This window comes from Psammomys obesus, unplaced genomic scaffold (genome assembly GCF_907164565.1).
Source record: "Psammomys obesus unplaced genomic scaffold, mPsaObe1.curated_primary_1811, whole genome shotgun sequence".
NCBI lineage: Eukaryota > Metazoa > Chordata > Mammalia > Rodentia > Muridae > Psammomys > Psammomys obesus.
This window is the reverse complement of record NW_026590062.1, coordinates 4,571,745-4,596,084: the sequence shown is the minus strand read 5'-3', so window position 1 is coordinate 4,596,084 and position 24,340 is coordinate 4,571,745. Positions and strand designations below refer to the sequence as shown.

Genomic DNA, 24,340 nt, shown 5'->3' with positions numbered 1-24,340 from the left:
TGTGCCGGCCGGTGCCGCGCGACGAGGGTGCGCGCGGGAGCCGGCGTGGGCTGCCCCAGGCTCCCTGCAGGCCCCGGGAGGCGCTGCCGCCGGCCCGCGGGCGCGGTGGGGGGGGACGGGGGCTGGCGCCGGCGCTCGCCCTGCGGGGCTCCCTGCGGTCGCGGGGGCGCGGAGACCCGGCTCCCGCTGGCGCCCCCGAGACGGACCCGTTCCTCCACCGCCTGCGCCCCATGCTCAGCTCCGCCTTCGGCCAGGTAAGGGCCGCGCCCCTCCGGGCGCCGGCGCTCGGGACCCCGCGGCGGCGGCGCGTGCCTGACCCTGCTCGCTCCGCCCGGCCGGTCGGGGCACACCTCGGCGCATCCTGTCCTCCCGCGGCCCTGGCGCTCCGCCACCCCCGGGTCTGATTCAGCACCCTGTGCGCTGTCCGCGCTCCGGGCCTCCTCCCGGCCGCCGCTCGGCGGAGCCAGCCTCGCACCTGCGGGAGCGACCTCCGCTCGTCCTGGGGAGGTTTGCCGGGGTCCTGAGCGACGCCTGCCCGCTCTCCTGCCCTCTGGCGACCCGAAGAGCGAAAGGGCTTGGGGTCTGGGTGCGGCGGGGTTGGGGGGCTGGAGTTCACTGACTGGCTCGCATCGCACTCACCGTTACCTAGAGTGTCCTCAAGGGTCTGGGAAAAGTTAGGGGACGAGAAAGCTGGGGAGGAGAGAGATGTCTGGGCAGGCGTGGAGGCCTGTCCAGAGTACGGCTTCCTCCGGAACTTCGGAGTGTTCTGAGGAAGATGGTTTTCCAGGCATGCCGTCCGGGTGGCTGTGAGGCCACTGCGGGGTGAGACCCCGAAAACCCAAGCCTGAGTCGGTGCGCGTTCTAGGGTCAGGAAGGCCACTCGGAGGTCACGAGGGACTCCTATTGCTCCTCGCAGGCCTTTGCCCGCAGGGATTACAAGTCAGCCAGGCCTTTGCAGACAGCTTCGTTGCGCGGTTCGAGGCTACAGTTGTGGGGTTGGGTCGCTGGGGAGACAGAGGCCCGTGAACTTCTGGGCAAAGCCAGGGTTTCCTAGGGGCCCTTCACTGACTCGAACTCGCGGAGTCAGTCCCGCAGAGGCGCGGCGAGAATGCCAGCTGGCTTCACACGCAGGGTGGGGAGGGGGCGCTGAGCGTTTCTGTGGGGGCATCTAGCGCCAAAGACAGCGCCTGGGGCTCCCGGCCGCCTGCGCGGGGTCGGCACTCCGAGGAGGCCGCGCGTGCTCCGCTCTGCCACCCATCTGCTCGGTCCTCTCCGGAGCGCTGCTCCGCAGTGGCTGACGCAGGTGGGGCCCCGCGGAGCAGGCAGCCGCCCGTGGATGCGGCTTGCACGGGACTGCTGCCGGGATGGGGTGACTGGCCCCCGGCTTTGTTCCCGCGGGGAGCCCTGTCAGCGGTCCACGGAGGGGGCCGGGGCAGTGCCCTCCAGCTGGAGGAGTTAGGGGTTCGGAGGCAGAGAGCCCCGCGAGAGGCAGCCTGGCTAGGTGCCGAGGGGCATGTTCACTGCGGTGGTGCGTGTTACCGGGAGCCGAAGCAGGCTAGGCATGGCCGGTGGGTCTGGACCGGATTCTGACCCGAATGCTGTGTTGTGAGTTGGGGGTGGGGGCGAAGGTCGTGATTCACTCAGTTACCAAGCGTTTCTTGAAGACCCAGGCCGTGGTGAGGCCGCAGGAAGGGAGCAGTGAGAAGGTAGTCGAGATTCGGGCTGTTTTGGAGTCCGCGGCCCAGCAGTTTGGAAGGGCTGATTATTCAGTTTGCCAGTGGTCTGGGGAAAGGACCCTCGCTCCCTCCTCTCGCAGGATCTGCCTGCCCCGGGCCCTGTTCTGAGCTCAGAGCCCTCAGCTCACACGCTGGTCAATCGTTCCCGCTTCCCAGTCAAGTGGAGGCTGTTCTCCAGCCCTGTGTTCTGAAATGTCGCGGGGTCACTCGAGTCACGAGGAGCTGGAAGGTCCCATGAAATATTTAGTACCTCCTCTGGTAGCTCCTGTCTCTCGGAGCTGCAGACTTTTTTTTTTCTCCCCCGCAGTACAGTTTGAGTTTCCCAGTGACACCTCCAAGAGATCCGTGTGAACAGCAAACCACAGCGACCACAGAAGCAGTCTGGGGTCCGAGCCCCAGTCTCCCATGACAGAGCGGAATTAGTCTTTCCTTGCCATCTTCTTTCTGCATTGGACATTCTGTCCTTTGAGACAGGGTGGGGACTAAGAGAAGGCAAAACGGGGTCCCGAATACAGAAAAATTTAGATGGACCCACTTAGGGCAAAATGAATTTTGTTTATACCTCTTCTTACTCATTCATTCATTTATCTATCTGTTTTTTACTTTAAAAAAAAAAAAACACCTTAGGCGAATTGCTTTATCTCATCAAGGCTTTTAGTCGCTTGGAAAAAAAGAGATCACTTACAGTATGTCAGAGAGAATTTGGGAGATTACATGATTTACACATGCAGATCTGCAGAGTTTGGTCCGCTGTGGGCCACGGAGCTAGGGCTGTATCTGTGTGACGATGATGAACATACAGTGCTGCATTCTTTGTCTTTGTAATATAGCAGCAGAGAGCATCAGGATTGGGCACACCAGAGGTATTAAGATAGAGCCTGCACACTTGGGGAAATGGGAATTAAGATTCCTCCAGGGAGAGCCAGGCGCTTCTCTGCTGCCTGCAGGGAGAGAGTGTGGCTTCCCGGCTGAGGTGTGGCGTGGTGGCTGAGGGATCCCGAGCTTCCACCTCTGTCACTGTGTATCTCTGTGACCTTGGCGTCACTTTCTCTCTGTGCCCTTGGTTTCTTCATCCAGAAATGAGACTGAGGAAAAGCTACCTTGCAGGGTTGTGACAAGGCTCACACAAGATTAAGGATAGCAGAGGCCTGGCTCATAGCGAGTGCTGGCTAAAGGGCAGCCTGTGTTAATGTGACTGTGCTCATTAATAGTCATTAATAAACGCTGTGTAAGGGGAGCTGCCTCCGTGCTGGCTGAAGAAGGCTTTTAGGTGAAAGGGCTCGGAGCTCAATGTCAGCGAACTGTCCCCAGCTCCGCCAGCTAAGGGCATGTCACCCAGCTGCCTGGGTGACTGTGTGGTATGAGAGATGACCTTGAGTTAGCAAGACATGGGCATCTTGGTCTTGGGAGGTGATGGTGTGGACACAACTTCTGCTCTCACTCTAAGCAAATGCAAACAGGACCCCCTCCCACAGCCCAGTGTCCTTACAAGACACGAAAGGGAGCACAGTATTCATGAGTGAATGAGTGACTGATGTCACCTGTGTGTGGGCTACTCGTGTCTCCTCTCCTGTGGTATGAAGAGACAGGCCATGGCCGTGAAGGTGCGGATCATATGGGTTCAGCCACATGGAGCCTGTGTTTTGAAAACGAGGACTGAATATCCATTCCTGCCCCACCAGCTCTTTTCTGATGCCTCTCCTGTAAGGCCTGGGATGAGGTCAGCTTGTGGTTTGCATCAGCCATGGATGATAGATGTGGCTGAGTCAGTTGGAGGAGCATCCTCTGGGATGTCTGTCTGGATGTCTGCATCTGCCTCCAGCTGCTTCCGGTGATCAGCGAGGCTACCTGAGACCTCAGTGCAGAGCCCACTACAGAATTATCAGAGTCTGTGCTCCTTATCTCCACAGCAGCCTGGGAGGGTTGGCATCACCGCCCCCCCGTTTTTGAGGGCACGGGCGCTGGAGAGGACAGCACTTGCCAGAGGTCACATAGTAATGGAATGGTGACACCTGCCAGCTGAGTGAGCTGCACCGGACTGGCTGGGAAGTGAAGTCATCAGAAGTGTCCACGGGGCACCCCTCGTGCTGTACCCCAGCTTTCACCCTGAGCGTCTGCTTGTCACCCCCAGTTCATGTGCTGCTGGTAGATCTGATCAAGACCTCAGGCCAGCCCCCTCCTAATCAGGCATAACCAGCGATGGGCTCATCCTTCTCACCCTCTGATCCAATTATCCCACCCTAGAACCTGACTCCGCAGGCCCTGGGGCTCTCAGTGCATAAGGGGAGGGGAGTTACAAAGTGGTCTTCCCTTCTTAGAGGAAAGCCCCACCTCAGCCAGGCTACATTTTCTAGGGAAGGCCAACCTCCTGCCCACTGCCTAGCCCAGTTCAGTGTAAGGAGTCTCCAAAACCCCATAACTGGACACACACACTCCTGGGCCCCTAGCTGACCTTAAGCTTCAATAGTGACAGCCCTACTCTCACCCCAAAGCAGAACAGATTTAAAAAAATTTTTTTAAACATTTATTTATTTAAATGGTGTGTACGCCAGGTGTGGTGGTGCACACCTTTATTCCCAGAACTTTGGAGGCAGAGGCAGGCGGGTCTCTGTGAGTTTGAGGCCAGCCTGGTCTACAAAGTGAGTCCAGCACAGCCAGAGCTACACAGTGAGACCCTGCACCATCAAACAAACAAAAACAAATAAAATAGAATGTTCATGTGTATTCACCCTAGAGTGTATGTGCTCATGCATGTGTATGTGCACGTGAATATGTCCTTGTGCACGTATTGAGCGTGTGCATGTGTGTCTGTGTGTGCAAGTGTGTTGGTGTGTGTGTGCAAGGTTAGAAAACGACTTTTAGGGCTGATTCTCTCCTTCCTCCCTGTGAGTCCCAGGAATCCAGCTCAGGTCGTAAGGTTCAGCAGTAAGCACTTTGACCCGCTGAGCAATCTTGCCCACCCCCAGAATGGGCTTTCTTCAAGCATGTGATTGCTTTTGCTGGCTTCTGTCTCCTGTTTCCAAGGGCAGAGGCATTCCTAGCCAAGGTCGACAAGCCCCTGTTATAGCCGGGACTGGCCTGCAGGGGGCAGGAGTCACCAGGGTTGAGTAAGCGGATAATGAGTGGCTGCTGCGCCTGGCCCTTTAAGATCAGTGCTAGGTAGAGGAAGGGGACAGGTTTTAGGTGCCAGGCACTGAGTGGGGCCTCGTGTGGGTATTGTTTCGCTAACCACCCCTAAAAGCTTACACGGGAGGTGCACTTAGAGTCTAAGAGACAGGATCCAAAAGTCCATTGTGAGTCGGGGAGTCGGGTCGACGGCAGGGTTTGACTGCATTCCACACTCTGAGCCGCTTCCTCAGTGAGTCCTTTATCTTTTTTTTTTTTTTTTTTTTTTTTACTTTTTTACAAGACGTACTTATTCTTATTTTGTGCGTGTGGGTGTTTATGCTGCAGATAAGCATGTGTACCACCCATGTGCCCGGTGCCTTTCAGAGCTCAGAAAAGGGACCTTGGATCCCCTGGGACTGGAGTTACAGAAGGCCCTGAGCAGCCGTGTGGGTGCTGGGAACCAAACCTCGGTCCTCTGCAGGAACAGCCAGTGCCCTGAGCCACCGAGCCCTCTCCCCAGTCCCTCTCGGTGGGTCTTAATGTAAACGACAGGTTCAAGTCCTCTAGCGACAGAGGGTGTCAGCACTCGGCCACCGCAGCCACCCACGCCCACTGCACCCGGGGCTGCAGGCGGCTTTCAGCAGTTCCTGTTTCTCTCAGCAGTTCGTCCGGAATAACTGCTCCTCCCTACCTCTAGCCGCACCTGCTGGGAGGTAAACTCCCCATGCTCCTCCTCCTAGTTGCCAGAGCCAAGCCCATCGCCGGGCCCACAGCGCTGGGCCAACGATACTTCCTTCTTCCACTTGGATAATTACTTACCGGTGCCTATTATGTACCACAGGCCTTCCTGTGTGCGCTCCATCAGCCAGACGGGAAAGTCCCATTTCCTAATGGAGGAAACTGAAGCTCAGGGAAGGAAGGCGATCACAGGCAGAGCCAGGGCTCAACCTCAGACCCCACATCCTTCCCTGCTTACCAGAGGCCACTGAGCCTGACCCTGGACTAGCGGAGTGCTTCCTTCATGCTGTTTTGCATTTCCGTTAGCTGTCTGTTCTTCCCTTCCCAGGCCCCTGGCATCTTCACCCTCTTTCCTGCCCTTTAGTTCTTCCCACTCAGGCTCCTCCCTTTGTCCTCGGGGGAGTGGCCTCACCAGGAGTAGGGCCCAAACAAGGCGTCTAGAAACTGCCTCGGCACAGCCATTCCCTAGTCAGCAGCGGCTCGCAGAAAGCACCGCTGCGCCAAGGTGAAATCAGCCAGCGACCTCCTTTCTAGCCTTCTAGGAGGAATCCTGTGCCACCCACCGGGCAACGTCCCAAGCCATCTTCCCCAGTGAGATTTCTCACCAGACACCCAAACTGGATAAAAGTTTCTGGGAGAGGAAGCAGGTCTGGGCCGCAGTCTGTGGTTGCATCAGGGGCCTGGGCGTGCGTCAACCTCACGGGTAATCTCTAGTGCCCCCTGCTGGGGAAAAGCTGGATGTAAGCAAATATGAATGCTTCTCTGGGTACCTGCCTGCAGCTGCAGCTCTCAAACCCAGGACTTCCGAGGCCTGAGGAACCAGGAAGTTGGAGGGACAAAGAATATCCGGCCATTTGTAAAGTTCCAGCTGTGGGACTTCGAGGACCATTTTTAAAGCGCAGCCTCCTTGCTCTGCACTCCCAACGAAGCCAGCAAAAGACCCTCCTCCGTCAGAATTAGGCAGAGGATGAGAAGGACCTTGGCCGCGTCCTCTGTGCCGGTGCCGCCTTCCTCATGCTCCCCTCAGGGCCAGCTCTTGGCTTCCCAAGGGTCAGGAAGCTTTTGACAGAGCAGAGGGAGCATAAGGAAGACGCTGATTACAGATGGGGTTCAGCTGTGCTGCCAGCCCTGGAGCCTCATTCCATGTCAGCGATGAGGCAAGTGTGAAAAATGGAGCGTAATAGAGACGTCACACGATCTCCCGGGCCCTCGACTGAGAACCACCTTGCTGTCCATCCAGCTGGAAGTGCCAGTGGCTGATGAGGCATGCTTGACCAGCTCAGCGCTCTTCAGAATGAGGAGTACATCTCCCTGGGGGCCCTGTGTGTTCACGCATGTGTATGGTGTGTGTGTGTGTGTGTGTGTGTGTGTGTGTGTGTGTGTGTGTCTGTATGTGCGCGCGCGCGCGCCTCGAGCGCGCACACAGCTTTACAAACTGTGAGGCACCCTGGTTTTGGGGGCCCAAACTAGCCAGCTTTCCCCTTCTGGATCTGCTGGCCTAATTCCCAGCTGCAGCTGCCACCTTGGGTCCCCCTCCCCAGGGCAATCTCCCTGCATATTCGACAGTGTGGAAAGGAGGGGCTGAGGGAAGGGGAGAGAAGCAGGGAAGGGGCACTGCTCTAATGCTCTAATCTGATGTTGATGATCCGAGAGGCTTCCCAGCGCCAATCTACTCTCCAGGGGATTTTTTTCCGGGGCCGTGCACTTTTCCCTTCTGCCTTTGTCTCCTTAAGAAAGTGACCAGAAAGTTAAACCTAGACACACAAACACACATTCAAACCACCAGGAAAAAAAAAAAAAAATCAGCAGGAGCAGCCAGGCAGACGAGCACGCGCGCTGGGGCTTAGCTCTGTCCTAGAGGAAGAGCGGCCCTGGCGGAGAGTCGCTGGGGTTGACAGTGAGCCAGACTGAGGTCTTCTGGCCCCCAGGAGCCTCCTTCATGGACCCAGAGATCGCCAAAGGGGCTGTGTCAGTGTAGGATGGGCAACTGTGTCAAATCACCACTAAGGAGCCTCTCGAGGAAGGTACGTTTTTGGAGCCCCCGAGTCCTGGCGCTGGGGTTGGGGGCGTCTTGCTGCCTACACCTGAGGGCATGGAATGGGTGGGCCTCTGAGGTTCTGTACCCTTCCCAGGGTGTCTGTCCAAAACTGTGTCCCTGTTCCAAATTCAAGATACCCTCTGTTTGCGGATTCTTGTGTTCTAGGCTGGCTCTGAGCTAAAGATAGGGCTTGAAGCTGCCTGGGATGGGGGGTAATGGGGTCCGCGAAAGCCATATTTGGGGTTCACGTAAGAGCTAAGGAAGAAAGCCTGTGACTCTGGGGCTCCAGGGTGTAACAGGAAAAGTGTGCAGCCTTAGGATGTGGGGTGTGCCACCCGAGACTCTACAGAGCAGAGACTCTGCAGAAGCAGGCCCAGGCTCGGAGGGTCTGCCTCCCTCACCGCTGCTCTCTAAGCCGGCGGTTCTCAATTTCCTCGTGCTGCAGCCCTTTAATACAGTTCCTCGTATTGTGGTGACCCCCCCCCATAATTTGTTGCTACTTCATAACTGTAATTTTGCTGGTTATGAATCGTGATGTAAATATTTTTGGAGCTAGATTGCCAGAGGGGTCTCCCCCGACAGGTTGAAAACCAGTGATCTAAGCCTTCAAAACTGTGGGATTTGCAGGGACCATTGCATTAACCAAGCAATTTCTCCTTTTGCTTCTACCCACAATAATGCTTGAGCCAGGTGTGGGAGTGTCAAAGGACCAGGTCATCCAAGAGCCCTTAGAAACAGGGACCCCAAGAGATATGTGGGTCAGGAGTCTACATGAGTGTCGCTCTTCAGGGTGGATTTATTGCTTATACGCTAGGATGAAATTCCTTTGGGAAAGCGAGTGTTTTCTCCCTCGGGTGCCTTTAGGAAGGTCTGGTAGCATCCACGGCGTGCTTGTTTCCGGTGGGAATCTGCCTGTATTGCTAGCCTACAGTCAGGTCATAGAGTGAAAAAGATATCTGCCTCCCGTGTTTCCATTTTCCAAATAAATGTGATTGCCAGTTGAGGGGGCGGGGACTGGAGGGTCAGGTGACCCACCTCAGGTCTTGGATTGGCTGATGGAGCCTTCACTCAGGTCCCATCCCATCTTTTCCATTAGGTTTCTGACCTCTCAATTTAGGACACTTGGGGCTTTTTAGCCTGTCGCCTTTCCTCGTCTGGCTAAGCTGCTCACATCAGATTCCATTTAATCTTCGCTGCTCCTTGGATTGCTCGGAGGGGAGGGCTGATGCTGCCTTCCATTGTGTCTCACGGTCTGTCATTCTCTTAGGGGAGGCTTCTTAGGGCGATTCGGGAAATGGAAGCCGATCGAGGAATTAGAGGATCACCAGCAAATGCCAGCTCAAAGGGTCTTAAGCTTGAGTGTCCTGTGCCTCCTACCATCTTCACTTCCGCTGCTTAAGTCAGACCACATGGGCCTCCTCTTTCTGGCCATATGATCTTGGACAAATCACTTAACTTTCAGAGACTTAGTTCCTTTGCCCATCGATGGGGAGCGCTGGTGCCCACCTGGGTTTCTTTGACCATGTGTGTATCAATGGGATCAAATCCAGAGACTTTCACATCCCACAGGCCTGCTATGTAGCTCTTCACTGCTTGTTTTGTTCTGCCTTTTGGAAACAAGTGCTTGCTCTGAAACCTAGGCCCCAGCCTCTTGAGTATTGTGATCACAGGTGTGAGCCAGCACAGTTTGCTCATAATACTTAAACTTTTTTCTTTCTTTTTTTGTCTCTCTCTCTCTCTCTCTCTCTCTCTGGTTTGGTTTGGTTTTTGTTTTGTTTTGTTGAGACAAGGTTTCACCATGTATCTGTGACCTGTCCTGGAATTCACTCTGTAGACCAGGCTGGCCTCCAACTCACAGATCTCTGCCTCCAAAGTGTTAGGATCAAAGGTGTGCACCACTGCACTCAGCGCCTAATATTTAATGTTCAAAATTATTGTGCTATTTGAAATGCCAGCTGTGTAGCCCTAGACACATGTTAGGATTACCGTTCTCATCGGAGAGAGAAAGGAGCAGGCAGTGGAAGAGATGATTGATGAGTATCACTGCTTTCAGATTCAGCTTTTTGTATTTTGGAGTTGTTTTGTGTGTGTGTGTGTGTGTGTGTGTGTGGTTTTTGTTTTGTTTTGCTTTGCTTTGCTTTGCTTTTTTTTTGACATGAGGATTCTGTTTGTAGCTCAGGCTGGCCTGGAACTCAAGATCCTCCAGGCTTAGCTGATAAATGTTAGAAATATAGCATAGACATGAGCCATCACACCTGGGCAGAATTTACTACCCAGAACCTCATGCATGCTAAGCCTGTGCCTCTACCACTGAGCCACAGGGTATTGGCCAAGGTGCTGAGCCAATTGGATAAGTGATCATAAATCTTAGGAATCATTTCTTTTTCTGGATTATTTAGAACATATCAGACATCTGCCACCTCATTTGCTCTTTGCTACTGAATAGTCTCTTGGCCAGTTTGCAGAGAAGGGAGCTGGGCACAGAGATAAGAATTTCCGAGGTCACTCTGTCGCTAGCAAGCAGAGCTGGGATTTAGAGCCTGCACTGTGTGAAGTCAGAGCTGGCATTTTATGCATGCTTTTTCTTTCTCCCACTGCCAGAAATGTTATTCATAAATTCCAAAATGTGACCTTCGCGATAGTCTAGTCAGACTCCGTACTCTGTGCAGCAAGATGCCCCCTCCTATCTCATTAAAAATACACCCTTTAAGTTCTCCTTGACCATGAGCAGGGAGTTTTGACCTGTGTGCCCTCCACCAGCTTGTATTGTTAGAGAGCCAGAGATCACGACGTTCTCTAGTACACTGGCCTCTCCTGGTTCCAGGCCAGACATTATTGGCCCCTGGCTCGGCTTCTTGAGTGGAAGCTGGGGAGCTGGATATGGTGATAGGTAGCCCGCTTCAGGCCCTGAGCTGGGCAGGACCAGGCTGTCAGGTGCCATCATTGCTGGCTGGGGAAGAACGGCTGCCTCCTGGGGCAACTTGGTGCCAGGCAGAGTTATAATCAAGAGATGCAGTGGAAATTCCCCAGCCACCGCTGGCTTATTCTTCGTGGGAACAAATTCCTCTGTACCCTTCTCGTTTCTGTGCGGATTGGCAGATGTTCCCCACTCCCTCTGGAGCCAGAAGTAAATGCCTTCTGGCTCCCAACATCTCTTAACTTGCTCTACCAATATCATCATTGTCATCATCGTCGTTGCTGTAACTACGGCAACTCCAGTCGTTTGGCTCTCATTGGGTTCTAAACAGTACGCAAAGCACTCCATAGCTGCAGCTCATCCGGTGCTCACAAGAACCTCATGGATACCGATGATTACCCCCCAAGTGTGGGGCACGGGGAGATGAAGAGCCGAGCCGCACAAGATCACACAGCTAGCAAGTGGCAGAGCCAGAGCCTTTCCCAAGATGGTGTACAGAACCAGCACACTAAACCCTCTTAGGATTCTGTGCCACCTGCTCCTCTTCCTCCTCCTCCTCCTCCTCCTTGGGCTGTGCTTCTCCTGAGCCAGCATGTGTGAGATTGAGCCAGAAACGGAAAGTCTGCTTTTCCACAAACATCTTCAATAACATTGTTTCCTAGTCCCCCACTCCCACCCAGTCCCAGGTTTCCCATGAATCCCTTCTGAGAGGGGAGGGCTGTCTGGCCTTTACTAGTTCCATAAGTTCGGAGGTGTGAGTGTGAATGGAGCAGAGATTTGACTAGAATGAACCTTGGTCTGTCAACATGTTCAGAGATCCCCTGAAGCCAACCCTTGAGCCTCGGTCTGAGTCACTGTGCCTCCTTTTGAGGAACTGAAATACTGTTCCTCCCTCTCTAGGTCTAGAAGGGGCTCTGGGTATTTGGAAGGACTTGGGATCGAGTCTCCATCAGCAGCTACCCCAAACCCCTGGAGGAGGGCTTAGGGGAGAAGCACTAGAGGATAGGAGGATGAGAGAGGTCCCAACAGAGCAGGCTGCCCTGTCTGCATGTGCCCGTTGCTTAGCCGGAGGCAGCTAGCCGGAAGAGAGTAGATGGGATGCCAAGTACACAGCTCTGTGTGCCTCAGACGGACAGCTCTCCTGGGAGTCCAGCTACCCCGCCTGCCCTTGGGGAAAGTTCTGCTACAGACTCCCACACTGAAGAGGGGCTGTCCCTCGAAAGGCACAGCACTGGGACCTGGACTCTTGTGAGGCACTGGAGGCCCCGGGTCCAGACACATGTTGTGTCTATATACTGCCGCTGTCCTAAGGGGAAGGTCTGTGGGGCAGAGCTGACTTTTTATAACTGTGTGGGAATCTGCAGGGAGGACGAAAGGCTGGCTGGGGCCCGAGAGCACAGCTATATTCGGTCAGCTGGCAAGGCCCATGCCTCAGTCTCCTGAGGTCAAGGAGGCCAAGCCAGCCTGGGCATGGAGCCAGGGACAGAAGGAGGGTAGGAAAGAAAAACTGCTGGAAGACTGCCCAATCGTGGGCTCACAAACAGGTGGGATCTGGCTACAGGTGGCTCCTGTCCCACTGATGCTTTAGGAGCAGACTTACCACCTGTGCGCTGGCGTGCAGTAGGTAGCACTACCCATCACACAGTGTGCGTCTTGCCCCCATCCCGACCTCTCACAGCTTACCCACCCCCTCTGTCATCCATGGCATCCGTTTGTGACTTGCAGAGGCTGTTTGTCCTCTGTGTAACCAGCTCTGCTCCTTCTCCCCGCCTTCCAGTGGGGCTGGGGGTGGTGGTGGTGGCGGTGAGGCAGCTCCAGCTAGAGCAGGGTCTGAGTCCATCAGGGCTGGGAGACAGGGTGTAGGTCCGAGGGTGGAGCTGGGATGCTGGAGTACCTGGGAGAGGACACGGTTCTACGTGACACCCTTGAGTTAGGGTAGACACCTTCCTCCGCTTCATTCTGAACTGTATGCACACAAGTGTGTGATTCTCTGTATATACGTGTGTCAGCGTGTGTGTCAGAGAGAGGGTGTGTGTGTGCGTGCATGCGTGAGCACTCCAGCACATCCTACTTGAAGCATCACATCTAGCTCTACATGGCACAACTATTTCAGCCAAGGACTGGCGTCTCCTTCGGTTGGATCAATTAGATTCCTGCCCTTGTTCATGTTAAAGCTCTCAGGACATCACCATATGACTCTCAAGGATCTTCTAGAATGGACAGCCAGCCTGGGGCTTGGGAGGGCCCAGGTGAACGACAAGGTGACTCCTCACCCCTCTTTTTATTTGCTTGGTGCTGGCTGAAGATGCGCCAGGAGGAGAAGACCAGCTACATGGTGGTGCAGACAAGTGAAGACGGGCTGGCAGACGGCGGGGACCTTCCAGGACCACTCATGATGCTGGCCCAGAACTGTGCCGTCATGCACAACCTGCTTGGTCCTGCCTGCATCTTTCTCCGAAAGGGTTTTGCTGAGAACAGACAGCTTGTACGTAAGTGGGCCCAGTGCAGCCAGCCAAGCCTGGCTTCACAGGGTGTGGGGGGAAGGGGAGGGGCCTGTGCATAGCAGCCCCCGCGCTCAAACCCCCAACTTATGAATCCGATCCTTGAAGTTCCCCTCTCATGGCTCCAAAGTGAGGCTGTATCCACCCCTGAGAAATAACTCTAGCAGGGGGCTGGAGAGATGGCTTAATGGTTAAGAGCACTGGCGGTTCTTCTAAAGGACCTGGGTTCTGTTCTTATCGCACACTTGGTAGTCACAAGCATCTGTGACTCCATTCCCAAGGGATGCGATGCCCTCTTTTGACCTCGATGGGTACCAGGGCACGTCATACACATATATTCATGCAGACAAAACACTCATACACATACAAAATAAAACAAATCTTTAAAAAAGTTTTAAAAACAAAATAATAAAAGCAGAGGCTGGGGGAAAGGATCTGTGTTTAGTTTCCCCAGCATCCACTAAAAAGCAGAGGCTGGTGATCAGTGCTTAAAATTCCAGTCCTGGGGAGTCAGAGGCAGGACGATCCCCGAAGTTTGTCAGCCAGCCTAAAACCTGTGAGCCTCAGGCCCGAGTGAGAGACCTCGTCCCAAAACATACGGTGGCGCTGGAGAGGTTAAGAGCGCTGGCTGTTCTTCTAGAGGTCCTGGGTTCAATTCCCAGCAACCTCATGACGGCTCACAGCCATCTACAGTGAGATCTGGTGCCCTCTTCTGGTGTGCAGGCACACCTGCAGGCAGAATACTGTATAAATAAATAAATAATAAATAAATCTTAAAATAAGAAACATGCAGTGGATGGGTCAGGAGACAGGCTGGCAAGATGGCTCAGTGGTACTGCTCCTTCAGGGAACCTATGTTCAGTTTCCAGTACTGGTATCAGGCAGCTTAACAATGGATTAACTCCAGCTCCTCAGAGATCTAATGCCATCTTCTGGCCTCTGAGGGCACCTGCACGCATGTGGGCGCACACACATAACCCATCATTGAAAATAATAATACTAGAAAGGTGGAAGGCTCCTAAGGGACAGCATCTAAGGTTGACCCCTGTCCTCCACGCGCACACTTCTACATATGTAATCCCACACGCCTGCGCGAGCACTTGTACCTTCACACACACACACACACACACACACACACACACACACACACACACGCCTGCGTATAGGCACCTGTGTGTACAGGTCTGCACACACACACACACACCTGCACAAGCACTGTTAGATAAATAAGCATGTGCTGTTCTTTGGGAACCGTACAATGTGCCCACAGTGGGGACCGAACCAGGGCTACTCGAAGTGTCTCGGCGCATTGCCTCACAACTCTTATCATCCCTTTTTCGCATGTGGGGAAACTGAGTCTGATGCGGTAGGTAGCACATTTGAGGTCATACCCACAAGGGTCAGAGGCAGGATTCAAACTCGGCCTCATTCTGCAGTTTCTGTGGTCTTACCAGCATTGCTATGTACTTGGATGGTCTCCTGAGAGCCGGGCACAGGGGTGCAGGCCTGTAATCCCAGCACTCAGGGAGGCAGAGGCAGGTGGATCACTGTGTGTTTGAGGCCAGCCTGGTCTATAAAGTTCAGGACAGCCAGGGCTACACAGAGAAACCCTGTCTCAAAAACAAAATAACAAAAATTAAAACAAAACAAAACAGATCATCTCCTAGTATTCTACACTGTGATATCCGAGGTAGAAGCCAGCTACCACATGCAGTTAATGAGGGGAAAAATTCTTTCATTTTATTTTAAATAAAAGCTTTGCTTTTGCTGAGGATTGAGCATGGGGTCTTGAATACGTTAAGCATGTGTTCTATCCTAAACTATACCCCAGCCCTCCAATTCAGATATTGTAGGCATGTGTGGTTAGTGGCTAGCGTACTGAACAGTTGTCACAGGGAATCGAGTCATAAGGCTGTTATGGATACAAACATTTGTAGATTGCATTGATCGAATTTCATATGCCAAGTACATGTATTGAGCAACACACACAAAGGCCCTATGTTGTAGGTCCTGGCAATGACCCATGTTACAATGAGGAGGTTGGTTTAGTGAGCAGGAGTGGCCCTCGGCTAGGAGGTAGCAGCTACAAGCTTTGCACCTTGGTCTGTCTAACTCTGGGTTCTGTGGGCTTCTCCTAACTGCACACACTGGGAAGGAGTAGGTATGTTCCCAAGCCTGCCTTCCCTCCCACTACCGCGGGATGGGTGCCTATCCAGTAGGTAACCCTAACCGCTCCAGAACACAATGATGTTCCTCCACTGCCCTTCATGAAGGGTAGGGACCAGAGGGGGAGCCTGGGGCCAGCCACCAGGGCTGCAGGCCCACTGTGAAGGAGTGCCTTGCTTTGCCTCGCCTCGGAATCTGAGAACACCAAGGGAGTGGAAGGGTCTGCAGAGTGCCCTTCCTCCCAGACCTGCAGAACTCCACCTGAAGAGCAGCAAGCTCCTCAGGGTCTGAGGAGGTGGGAGTGGGGAAAGACGGATTCTGGCTAGGTAGCTGCTCCCTCTGCAGATATTTTACATACTGTGTACGCATGTATAGTGTCAGCTCCCCTTTTCCCTGGGTCCTCACATTTGGGGATTCAAGCAACAGTGCATCAAAAAATCATGTTTTTAAAACTGGCATCTAAGGCTGGAGAGGTGGCTTAGCAGGTAAAAGTGCTTGCTACCGAGCCTGATAACTTGAGTTCAATCCCCAGAACTCACAACGGTGGGGGGCAAAAGCCGACTTCTGCAAGTTGTCTTCTGACCTACCCACGGACACACGAATGCGCGCGCACACACAGTAAATACGTTTTTTTAAAGCTTGCATCTGGGGCTTGAGTAACAGCACTTGCTGCTCTTGCAGATGACCACAAAACTTACCTGGAGCTCACAACTGTCTATAACTCCAGTTCCAGAGGATCTGATGTCCTTTTCAGGTCTCCCAGAGCACCAGGCCTGCAGGTGGTGCACATACATACACACGTGCAAGAAAAACACTCATGCACATCAAATAAAAACAAATCCTAAAAAAAAAAAAATTAAAGAAAAAGCAAATCCTTAAAAAAAAAATAAGAAGTAGGAAATAAAACCTTGTATCTGCCCCGAAAACACACACATTATTTTTTTTTTGTTCTCATTTCCTAACAATACAACAACCAACAATGTAGCAACTATTTTGCATAGCATTTGCATCATATAAATAGAATAAATCATCTCGGGATGATTTGAAGTATACCGGAGGAGGTATGTAAATTATATGCAAAATAGCATGCCATTTTATGTAAAGGACTTAAGCATCTTTGGATTTTGGCGTGCCTGGGGTTTCTGGAATCAATCCCCCACTGTTAGTGAGGAATGACTGGACTCAATTATTTTTTTGCTTACTGGGGATATAATACGTAGAAATCCATCTTTTTGCCACCCAAGAATGTCCAGGAACATATATTTCTGTCTGGGAGCAAGAATGACCCTTGTGCCACATACACTCTGCCAGCCTTTTAAGGGAAAATCCTCACAGTAATGTCACCCGGACAACATCCCTTCAGGCAGCAATTTTCCATCAGCTAGAAGTGTCCCCTGGGAGGACCTGAGAAGACTGTAGCCAGCTCATTCCAGACTCACACACACTGTGAACATTGACATAACCTTTTTCTTTGGACACAGTCCTCAGACTGGGCGGCTGTATCTGGGTGCCACTGTCTCCAGGCCGCCATTGTCTCCATCCTTCTTGGCCCCACTGACTGAAACAACCTTTGTGCAAGGCTGAGATAGATGCCTCACACTCTCTACGGCGTTCCTGTACGTCTGCTTTAATGATATGGGAGCCGGTACCTGCTGTGTAGCCCCCTTAGGGGGCTAGACCTGCCTCATACTCTCCCTACCTGAAGGCAGAGATCTGGAACATGGCACCCATATCTATTCTGTACCAGTCTGTCTCCTTCCTGGGCAGGCCTGGGGTGGCAGCTGTCACCATTAAGGGCCTTCCCTCTGCTTCCTCTGAAGTTGCTTTTTGGAGACGTCTCTGGCAGCAGTTTTAATACCTGGTCACAGGGTTTTGGATTTTTGGGGTTTTTTTGTTTGTTTGTTTGTTTTGACTCCTTGTATGGGTCCTGCTGGAGGCTATGTGCTTTGGAAACTGGCAGCCCCCAGGTCCTATGCTGTGTCCTGTAACACAGCAGGGGTTAGGCATGGGGTCACACTGGGGGAGGGCGGGGCCAGTGCCAAGGAAGCTGGACTCAGCTGCAGCTCTTCCCCATATACCCTGAATCCTTCCTTCTTCTCCTGGGGTTGGCTGTGTGGTCTCTACCTGCTCTCCTCCTGCAGCCCGCCCCCATCTCTCATCTACTGCTTGGCTCCTCCTGGTGTTTTCGGGTGTCTCTTTATTCTGTGGTGACTTCCCTGGCCCTGTTTTATTTACAGGTTTTTACCTCTGGACCAGCTCTGTTCCCAGCTCGTTCTTGAGTCTGGAGAAGGGTGCAGCGCTTTGGTGGCCCAGTCTTTGTGGGGACTGTTGGGTGTGGGACATCTCTGTCAATGCCCTCCTGACTTGAGGACTGCCTGTTTTCCCCTCAAGGTCCACGCAGACCTCTGCTCAGTTCCATCACCTCCCACCTACTTCCTGCTGCCACGGGGATGCCCCAATCGGATGGGCATGTTCTAGGTTTCTCGCTGCTGCTAATGGGACCTGTTCTCTTGTTTCAGGACAGATCATTACGACCAGAGGAGATCGAAGGTAAAGTCAGGCCCTCCCTCGGGAGAGGGCTGCTCAACTCTGCAGGAGTGGGTGGGGTGGGTTTGGGGTTGGTTTGGTTTTTTTTGTTTTGTTTTGTTTTGAGAGAGGGTTTCTCTGTAGTTCTGGCTATCCTGGAACTTGCTCTGTAGACCAGACTGACCTCAAACCCACATAGATTTACCTGCCTCTGCCTCCTGAGTGCTCATGCATCACCATGCTCAGCTGTTTGGGGATTTTTTTTTTTTTTTTAAAGACAGGATTTTTCTACATGCTCTGGCCATCCTGTAATTTGCTATGTAGAATAGCCCAGCCCTGAACTCACAGAGATCCACCTGCCTCTAAGTGTTGGTGGGAGGAGAGGCAGGTCCATCTTGGAACAGTCCCTGGCACAAAGCAGGACACATTTTGCAGAGAGTCTTGGGCAAGAGACAGGCCTAGAGGATGTCCTCCAGGGTGTATCTCTCTGAGCTGGGCCTGGGCTTCTGGTACCTTAGACGGTCTTTGGATCCTATCTCTGACTGCATCTCTGACTGCGTCTGCCCCGCCTCACCTCCACAGAGCTCCGAGAGGCCTTCCGAGAATTTGACAAGGACAAGGATGGCTACATCAACTGCCGGGACCTGGGGAACTGCATGCGCACGATGGGCTACATGCCCACTGAGATGGAGCTCATCGAGCTGTCCCAGCAGATCAATATGAACTGTGAGTCCCTCCGGGTCGCACAGGCCCGGGGTCATCTGTGCTGTCCGGTTCCGTGGCTCCTCTTTTCTGAACCTCAGTTTCCTCCCATGTAAAACAAGGTTGCCCCGAGATGACAGAAATAAGTTAGGGTGTAGGTGAGCAACAGCCTGCAACCTGGTTCCCTGTGAGACTCAGGATGCTGTTAGCATTAGGAGGTCCTGTGTCTGTTTCCAGGTTCTACAGAAACAGGGATCTGGGTTCGAGGCATTTGTTAAATAAGAAAAGGGAAGTGGGTAGGGAAGGGAAGGGACCCACACAGGAAAGACTCACCAGTTGCTGCAGGGGGCACTGGAGTGAAAGCCTCCTCAAGGAGTTGATGTAGAATGTGGACACTGGGGACTGTGGTAGAATGCTTGCCTAGCATGTTCAAGAGCCCTGGGTTTGCTCCTCAGGAATGCATAAACAGGCTTGCTGGCACTTGCCTGGAGCTCACTGATTTGGTGGGAGATGTTGGCACGAAAGCCCCAGGGATCCTCCTGTGTTGGGACTGTGGCAGTCCAGCACCAGCAGTGGGGAGATGGAGACAATAGACTGGAGGGATAGTCCCACAGCTAAGGGTACTAGCTGCTCTTCCAGAGGACTCAGGTTGAATCCCAGGACCCACGTGGCGACCTATAATTGTAATTCCAGAAGAGTCCGACCTCTTCTGGTTTTGTGGGCACCAGGTGTGTACATGGTGTAGAGACATACATGCAGGGTAAAAAAAAAAAAAAAACATACACATAAAACAAAAAATAATAATAAATCTTGAAAAAAAAAAAAGATCAAGGTCATTCTCAGCTACATAGCAAGTTTGAGGCCAGCCTGGGATACATGAGACTGTGTCGATGATGATGATAGTGGTGGAGGTGATGATGATGGCTAGGGAGAAAGCCAACTGGGATGGTATGTACCTGTAATCCCAGCACTGGGGAGGTGGAGAGAGGTGGGGTTTGCTAGCTGAATTAGTGAGGTACTGGTGAGAGACCCTGCTTCAAAAAATATGGTGGAGAGCAATAGAGGAATGTGCCTGACATTGACCCCCAGCCTTGACAGATGTGAATATACCTGCACAGGCATAGGCACGCACACACATACACAAATAAATGCTATGCTGGTGTCCCGAAGCCCTCACCCCTCCAGCCTGGTACTTCCTCCTGCTGCAGTCAGTCCTGATTGAAAGTTGTAGCCAGCAGGCAGGTGCCCTCTCTCCTTCCACCTGATGAAAGTTACTTGGAAGCTGAGTTTGTATTTAGGAAGCTAAAGTACAGTAGAGCACGGGGCAGGTGGGGCGGCGTCCTCCCAGCCTCCCCTCCCAGAGCATCTTGACTTCTCCGTCTCTGAAATTCTTCACCTGCTGCTGTGGCCACATGCTACTTTCTCCTGTTTCCTTTTATCCATTTGGTCACGGGTCCTTTTCCCACACCCTGACCACACTTCCAGTTATTATTATTTTTTTTTGACAAGCCACCTATCTGTCATCGGTCCCCGTTGGCCTCAGTCACACCCTGGACCTGGAGATGGAGGAGACCAGGGAGGCTGGATGATGGGTGGGTTGACTTGATCCCTTCTTTTTGCTGCAGTGGGTGGCCATGTGGATTTTGATGACTTTGTGGAACTAATGGGACCTAAACTCTTGGCGGAGACAGCAGATATGATTGGTGTAAAGGAGCTGAGGGACGCCTTTCGGGAGGTGAGTAGGAGGTGGTGACAGGCGCGGTGGGCACGGTGGGCGGGCTGAATTCCAATCTTGGGATGATTATAAAGAATTCTGACCAAAAAAAAAAAAAAAAAAAAAAGCCAGGCTCTGTGGCTAATGCCTATAATCCCTGCACTCTGGGAGGCAGAGGCAGGCAAGCGTATCTCTGTGAGTTCAAGGCCAGCTTGGTTACAAAGTGAGTCCAGGACAGCCAAGGCTACACAGAGAAACCCTGTCTTGAGAGCCAAAAACAAACCAACTAAAAATCTGAGCCCTGGGTCCTGGTCCCAGACCATGGGAGGAAACTTGGATAGAAAAGAACCCTGGCCAGGGGTCACTGCTGAGCCTCGGGGCTCCCTAACCCTCTCTCCCACGATCTGTCTAGTTTGACACCAATGGCGATGGGGAGATAAGCACCAGTGAGCTGCGGGAGGCCATGAGGAAGCTTCTGGGCCATCAGGTGGGGCATCGAGACATAGAGGAAATTATCCGAGATGTGGACCTCAATGGAGATGGACGAGTGGACTTTGAAGGTAGGCGGGGCCAGAAAATGGATGTGGAACAAGCCGCAGTAGGCAATCACCAACCTGACTCAAGCTTCTGCGTCTTGCTCTTCTTCCTTCCCGCCTTTCTTCCATTTTTATCTGTGTGTGCGCTGATCCGTTCCCATCCCCACCCATACTTTCCTCCCGCTCATTTAGTTCCTCATCCGTCTGGATGTCTGTGCGCTATTTCATCGTCGCTAAAGGCCATCCGTACAGCCATCAATTCGCTCACATATCTGTTTATTCGTGCATCCGTTCCTTCTCCTGCGTGCCTGCCACTGCACCCACCTCAGTGTCTATGCTCCCGTCCACATCTCTCTCTCCGCCCGGGCCTCCATATTTTGTTTTATAGTCACACACTTCCTTCCAGCTGTCTGTACATCTCTCCATATTTCCACTGATCTGTTCGCCTGTTCAGTCATTTCCACATCGGTTCTGTATCCGCCTATTTATACGTCTGCCCTTGCGCCCGTCTGCCCAACTGTCTCTGTCTGTTCACCCACTTGCGCTATCTTCTGAGCCCTGCACTCCTCTGCCTGACCTTAGGCCCCTGGTGCTGGACCACAGCTCACTTCCCCAGCCCCAGCATCTCCGGTCCCCTTGCTCTGAAAGGCTCAAGCTCTGTGAGGCTTTCCTATGGGTAGGCTGTTCTTTGTGCCAGGTGCCTTTCATTTTCTTTTCTGCTTGGTATAAACTGCTTTAATTGCATTGATTGATTGGTTAGTTGGTTGGTTGGTTGACTGATTGGTCGTAGGTGTGTGTTTGCACACACACTCCGTGGAGGGGGTGTGGCAGTGAGAGGACAACCTCCAGGGGTTGGCTCGTTTCGTCCATCAAGTGGCTCCTGGGGCTCAAACCCAGGTCTTCTTTCTTGGCAGCAAGCGCCTTCGCCTCCTCATCCATCTCACCCACCCTTGAGTGAAATTCTGTTCATTTGTCAAGACCCAGGGGTAGGGCCCTCCCAGAGCGCCGCATCCCTCTGCCACAGACTGCCTCCTCTTTTCTGGCCTTCCTATCACTCATTCAGGTCCAGCCCTGGTCCTCACCCTGGACCCAGCGGCTGCCCTGGCTCAACGTTGAAATTTGAGAGCAGAGCAACCCTGCCTTCTTTATCTCAACAGTTCCTACACAATAGTCACCGCACATGCAGAGACGCTTCACTAGACAGCTTTTTTTTTTTTTTTTTCCTTTCATTTTGAGACAGAGAGTTTTACTCCATAGCCCTGGATGGCCTGGAACTCACTGTGTAGATCAGCGGTCCTCAACCTGGGGGTCAAATGGCCCTTCCACAGCAGCTGCGTACCAAAATGTTCTGCGTTCTAGATATTTCCATTATGGTTAATAACAGTAGCAAAGTTACAGTTGCGAGGGAGCAACGAAAATGATTTTATGGCTGAGGATCACCACAATAGGAGGTACTGTATTAAAGGGCCACAGCATTAGGAAGGTTGAGGCCCACTGGTGTAGACGAGGCTGGCCCCAGAATCACAGAGATCCACCAGGCTCTGCCTCCCGAGTGCTGGGATTATATATGTGAGCCAACACACCTGGATAATCGGCAGGCATTTTTTAAAGGAATTGACAAAATTCATGGCCGTCCTTGATTGTATACACGCCATATGCTTTTCACATATTTGTATACCTGCCTCTTTATTCTCATGATGCTATGGCCTGCACTGTTATCACCTCCTGTTAAACATGAGAACGCTGAGGCCTGGAGAAGTAATAAATCTTGGTCAAAGTTGCCTAACTAGAAGCCGGGCATGGTGACTCATCCCTTTAATCCCAGCACTCAGGAGACAGAGGAATGTGGACCTATGTGAGTTCAAGGCCAACCTGGTCTACATAGAGAGTTCCTGGACATTGAGGGCTCCGTAGAGAGACCCTGTCTCAAAACAAACAACGGAATTGCCCAACTATTGGAAAGCAGAGTCAGGGAGATACAGACCAGAGGTGAAGTTTCAGCTGCTGCTTATGGCTGCTTGTTCCTGTGCGTGGCCCCATTCTTGGCACTGTGGGAGATGGAAGGAGACAGTAACCTGTTCATCTCATACTCCAGGAACTTGTCTTCTATGTAGAAAGCCATGTTTTCTGGGCACAAGGTCTCAGGAGGTCTTCTTTGGGAATAGCTTGCCTTCAAGGGAAGAGAGTGTGAGAGAGAACAGAGAGAAGCCTCTACGGTCAGATCTAGACTCTCAGCCAAAGGCTGGAGAGAGGCTCAGGGATGAAGAGCACCTGCCGCTCTGGCAGAGGATCCAAGCTCCCTTGCCAATGTTCACATTCCATGGCCCACAACCGCCTGTAACTCCAGCTCCAGGGCACCCGATGGCCTCTTCTGAACTCACAGCACACACACACACACACACACACACACACACACACACACACATACACACACACACACACACACACACACTTAAAAATAAAGATAAAGCTGGGCGTGGTGGCACACACCTATGGTCCCAGCACTCTGGGAGGCAGAGGCAAGAGGATCACTGTGAGTTCAAGGCCAGCCTTGAATAATAAATAAATAAATAAATAAATAAATAAATAAATAAATAAATAAATAAGTAAATAAGTAAATATGATAACTCTTTTTTGTTGGTTTTGGTTTTTAAAGACAGGGTCTCTTTGTGTAGCCTTGGTTATCCTGGACTCCCTTTGTATACCAGACTGGCCTCGAACTCACTCTGCCTCTGCCTCCCTGAGTGCTGGGATCACAAGCATGCACCACCACACCCAGCTAAAGATAAATCTTGAAAATAAACAAGGGAGAGGGTATTTATCCTGATGAGCTGAAGGTATAAGCCAAGGCAGAACCCTGAATACTGATGCTTATGGCTACTCTGTTAACAATTGTCAAAACTTGGACACAGCCAACGTGTCTCTCAGTAAGTGAACGGATTAAAACAAAACAACAACAAAACCCAAAGCACCCACAGAACTGTGATATACCCTAACTTCGCTGGAAATATCAGGCTGGATGTGACGGGGAGCGATGGGAGGCCACTCCACCAGAGGGGAGCTATGGGGCCAGATTCGCCGACCAGAAGCTCAGAGCTGCCTTACAAAGATGCAGAGTGGGGGCGGGGGACAGCGTAGTCTCGCAGCAGAGGCGATGAGGATGGGGCCTGGTGATGGCCATCCCGTGCTGGCTCCTGACTGCCACTGTCTGTCCCCTCCCAGAGTTTGTCCGGATGATGTCCCGCTGAGGCCGCTGAGGGACTCCTCCAGGACTGCCAACTCCCACAGGCGGGGAGAAGAGCCGAGCTCGCCTCACCCCGCAGTAGCTGCCGAGAGCCCGGAATGTACTGGCGGATGGGGCCTGCCTGCACCCCGGGGAGGTGCCCACCCCGGACCCCCACCCCTCCGCACTGTGAAAGACTCACAACTCCTGCAACTGGAAAAGGGGGCGCCCGCCGGCGAGGAGGCCACAGTGCCAAGCCGGTAGAGGACATGCAAGGCGCCGAGTGCCATGTGCCCAGCCGCTGCTGGCTGGGTGGGCCAGGGAGCTCGCCAGCAGCCCCACACAGCATGTGTGCCCCGGGGCAGAGCCTTTCAGCGCCCTCCTGAGCTCTATGCCCGTCCCAGCTCGCCTAGCCCTTTGATCTCAGAACCAATA

General features: G+C 52.8%; 1 protein-coding gene across 5 annotated transcripts; it reads left to right on the top strand.

The window, feature by feature from the left end:
- Positions 1-28: 28 nt before the first annotated feature.
- Cabp1 (calcium binding protein 1) lies at positions 29-24,340 on the top strand. 5 transcript variants are annotated; one of them, XM_055605928.1, is made up of 7 exons: positions 29-254; positions 12,843-13,026; positions 17,596-17,754; positions 18,313-18,456; positions 20,058-20,167; positions 20,559-20,706; positions 23,905-24,340. In XM_055605928.1, exons 1-7 carry the CDS (start codon positions 231-233, stop codon positions 23,928-23,930), a joined length of 795 nt encoding a protein of 264 aa, XP_055461903.1. In that variant the 5' UTR covers positions 29-230; the 3' UTR covers positions 23,931-24,340. The 5 variants fall into 5 exon arrangements, with proteins under 5 accessions (XP_055461903.1, XP_055461900.1, XP_055461899.1 ...); XM_055605925.1 differs by lacking the exon at positions 12,843-13,026 and having other exon boundaries at positions 188-254; XM_055605924.1 differs by lacking the exon at positions 29-254 and having other exon boundaries at positions 5,769-13,022; positions 17,724-17,754.

Excerpts from the sequence above, each read along its gene's own strand:
- Cabp1 (XM_055605923.1), top strand. The coding sequence starts at position 12,753 with ATGGACAGCCAGCCTGGGGCTTGGGAGGGCCCAGGTGAACGACAAGGT. Across the intron at positions 18,457-20,057 it reads CCAGCAGATCAATATGAACT|TGGGTGGCCATGTGGATTTT; the intron begins GTGAGTCCCTCC and ends TTTTTGCTGCAG. Across the intron at positions 20,168-20,558 it reads TGAGGGACGCCTTTCGGGAG|TTTGACACCAATGGCGATGG; the intron begins GTGAGTAGGAGG and ends CGATCTGTCTAG.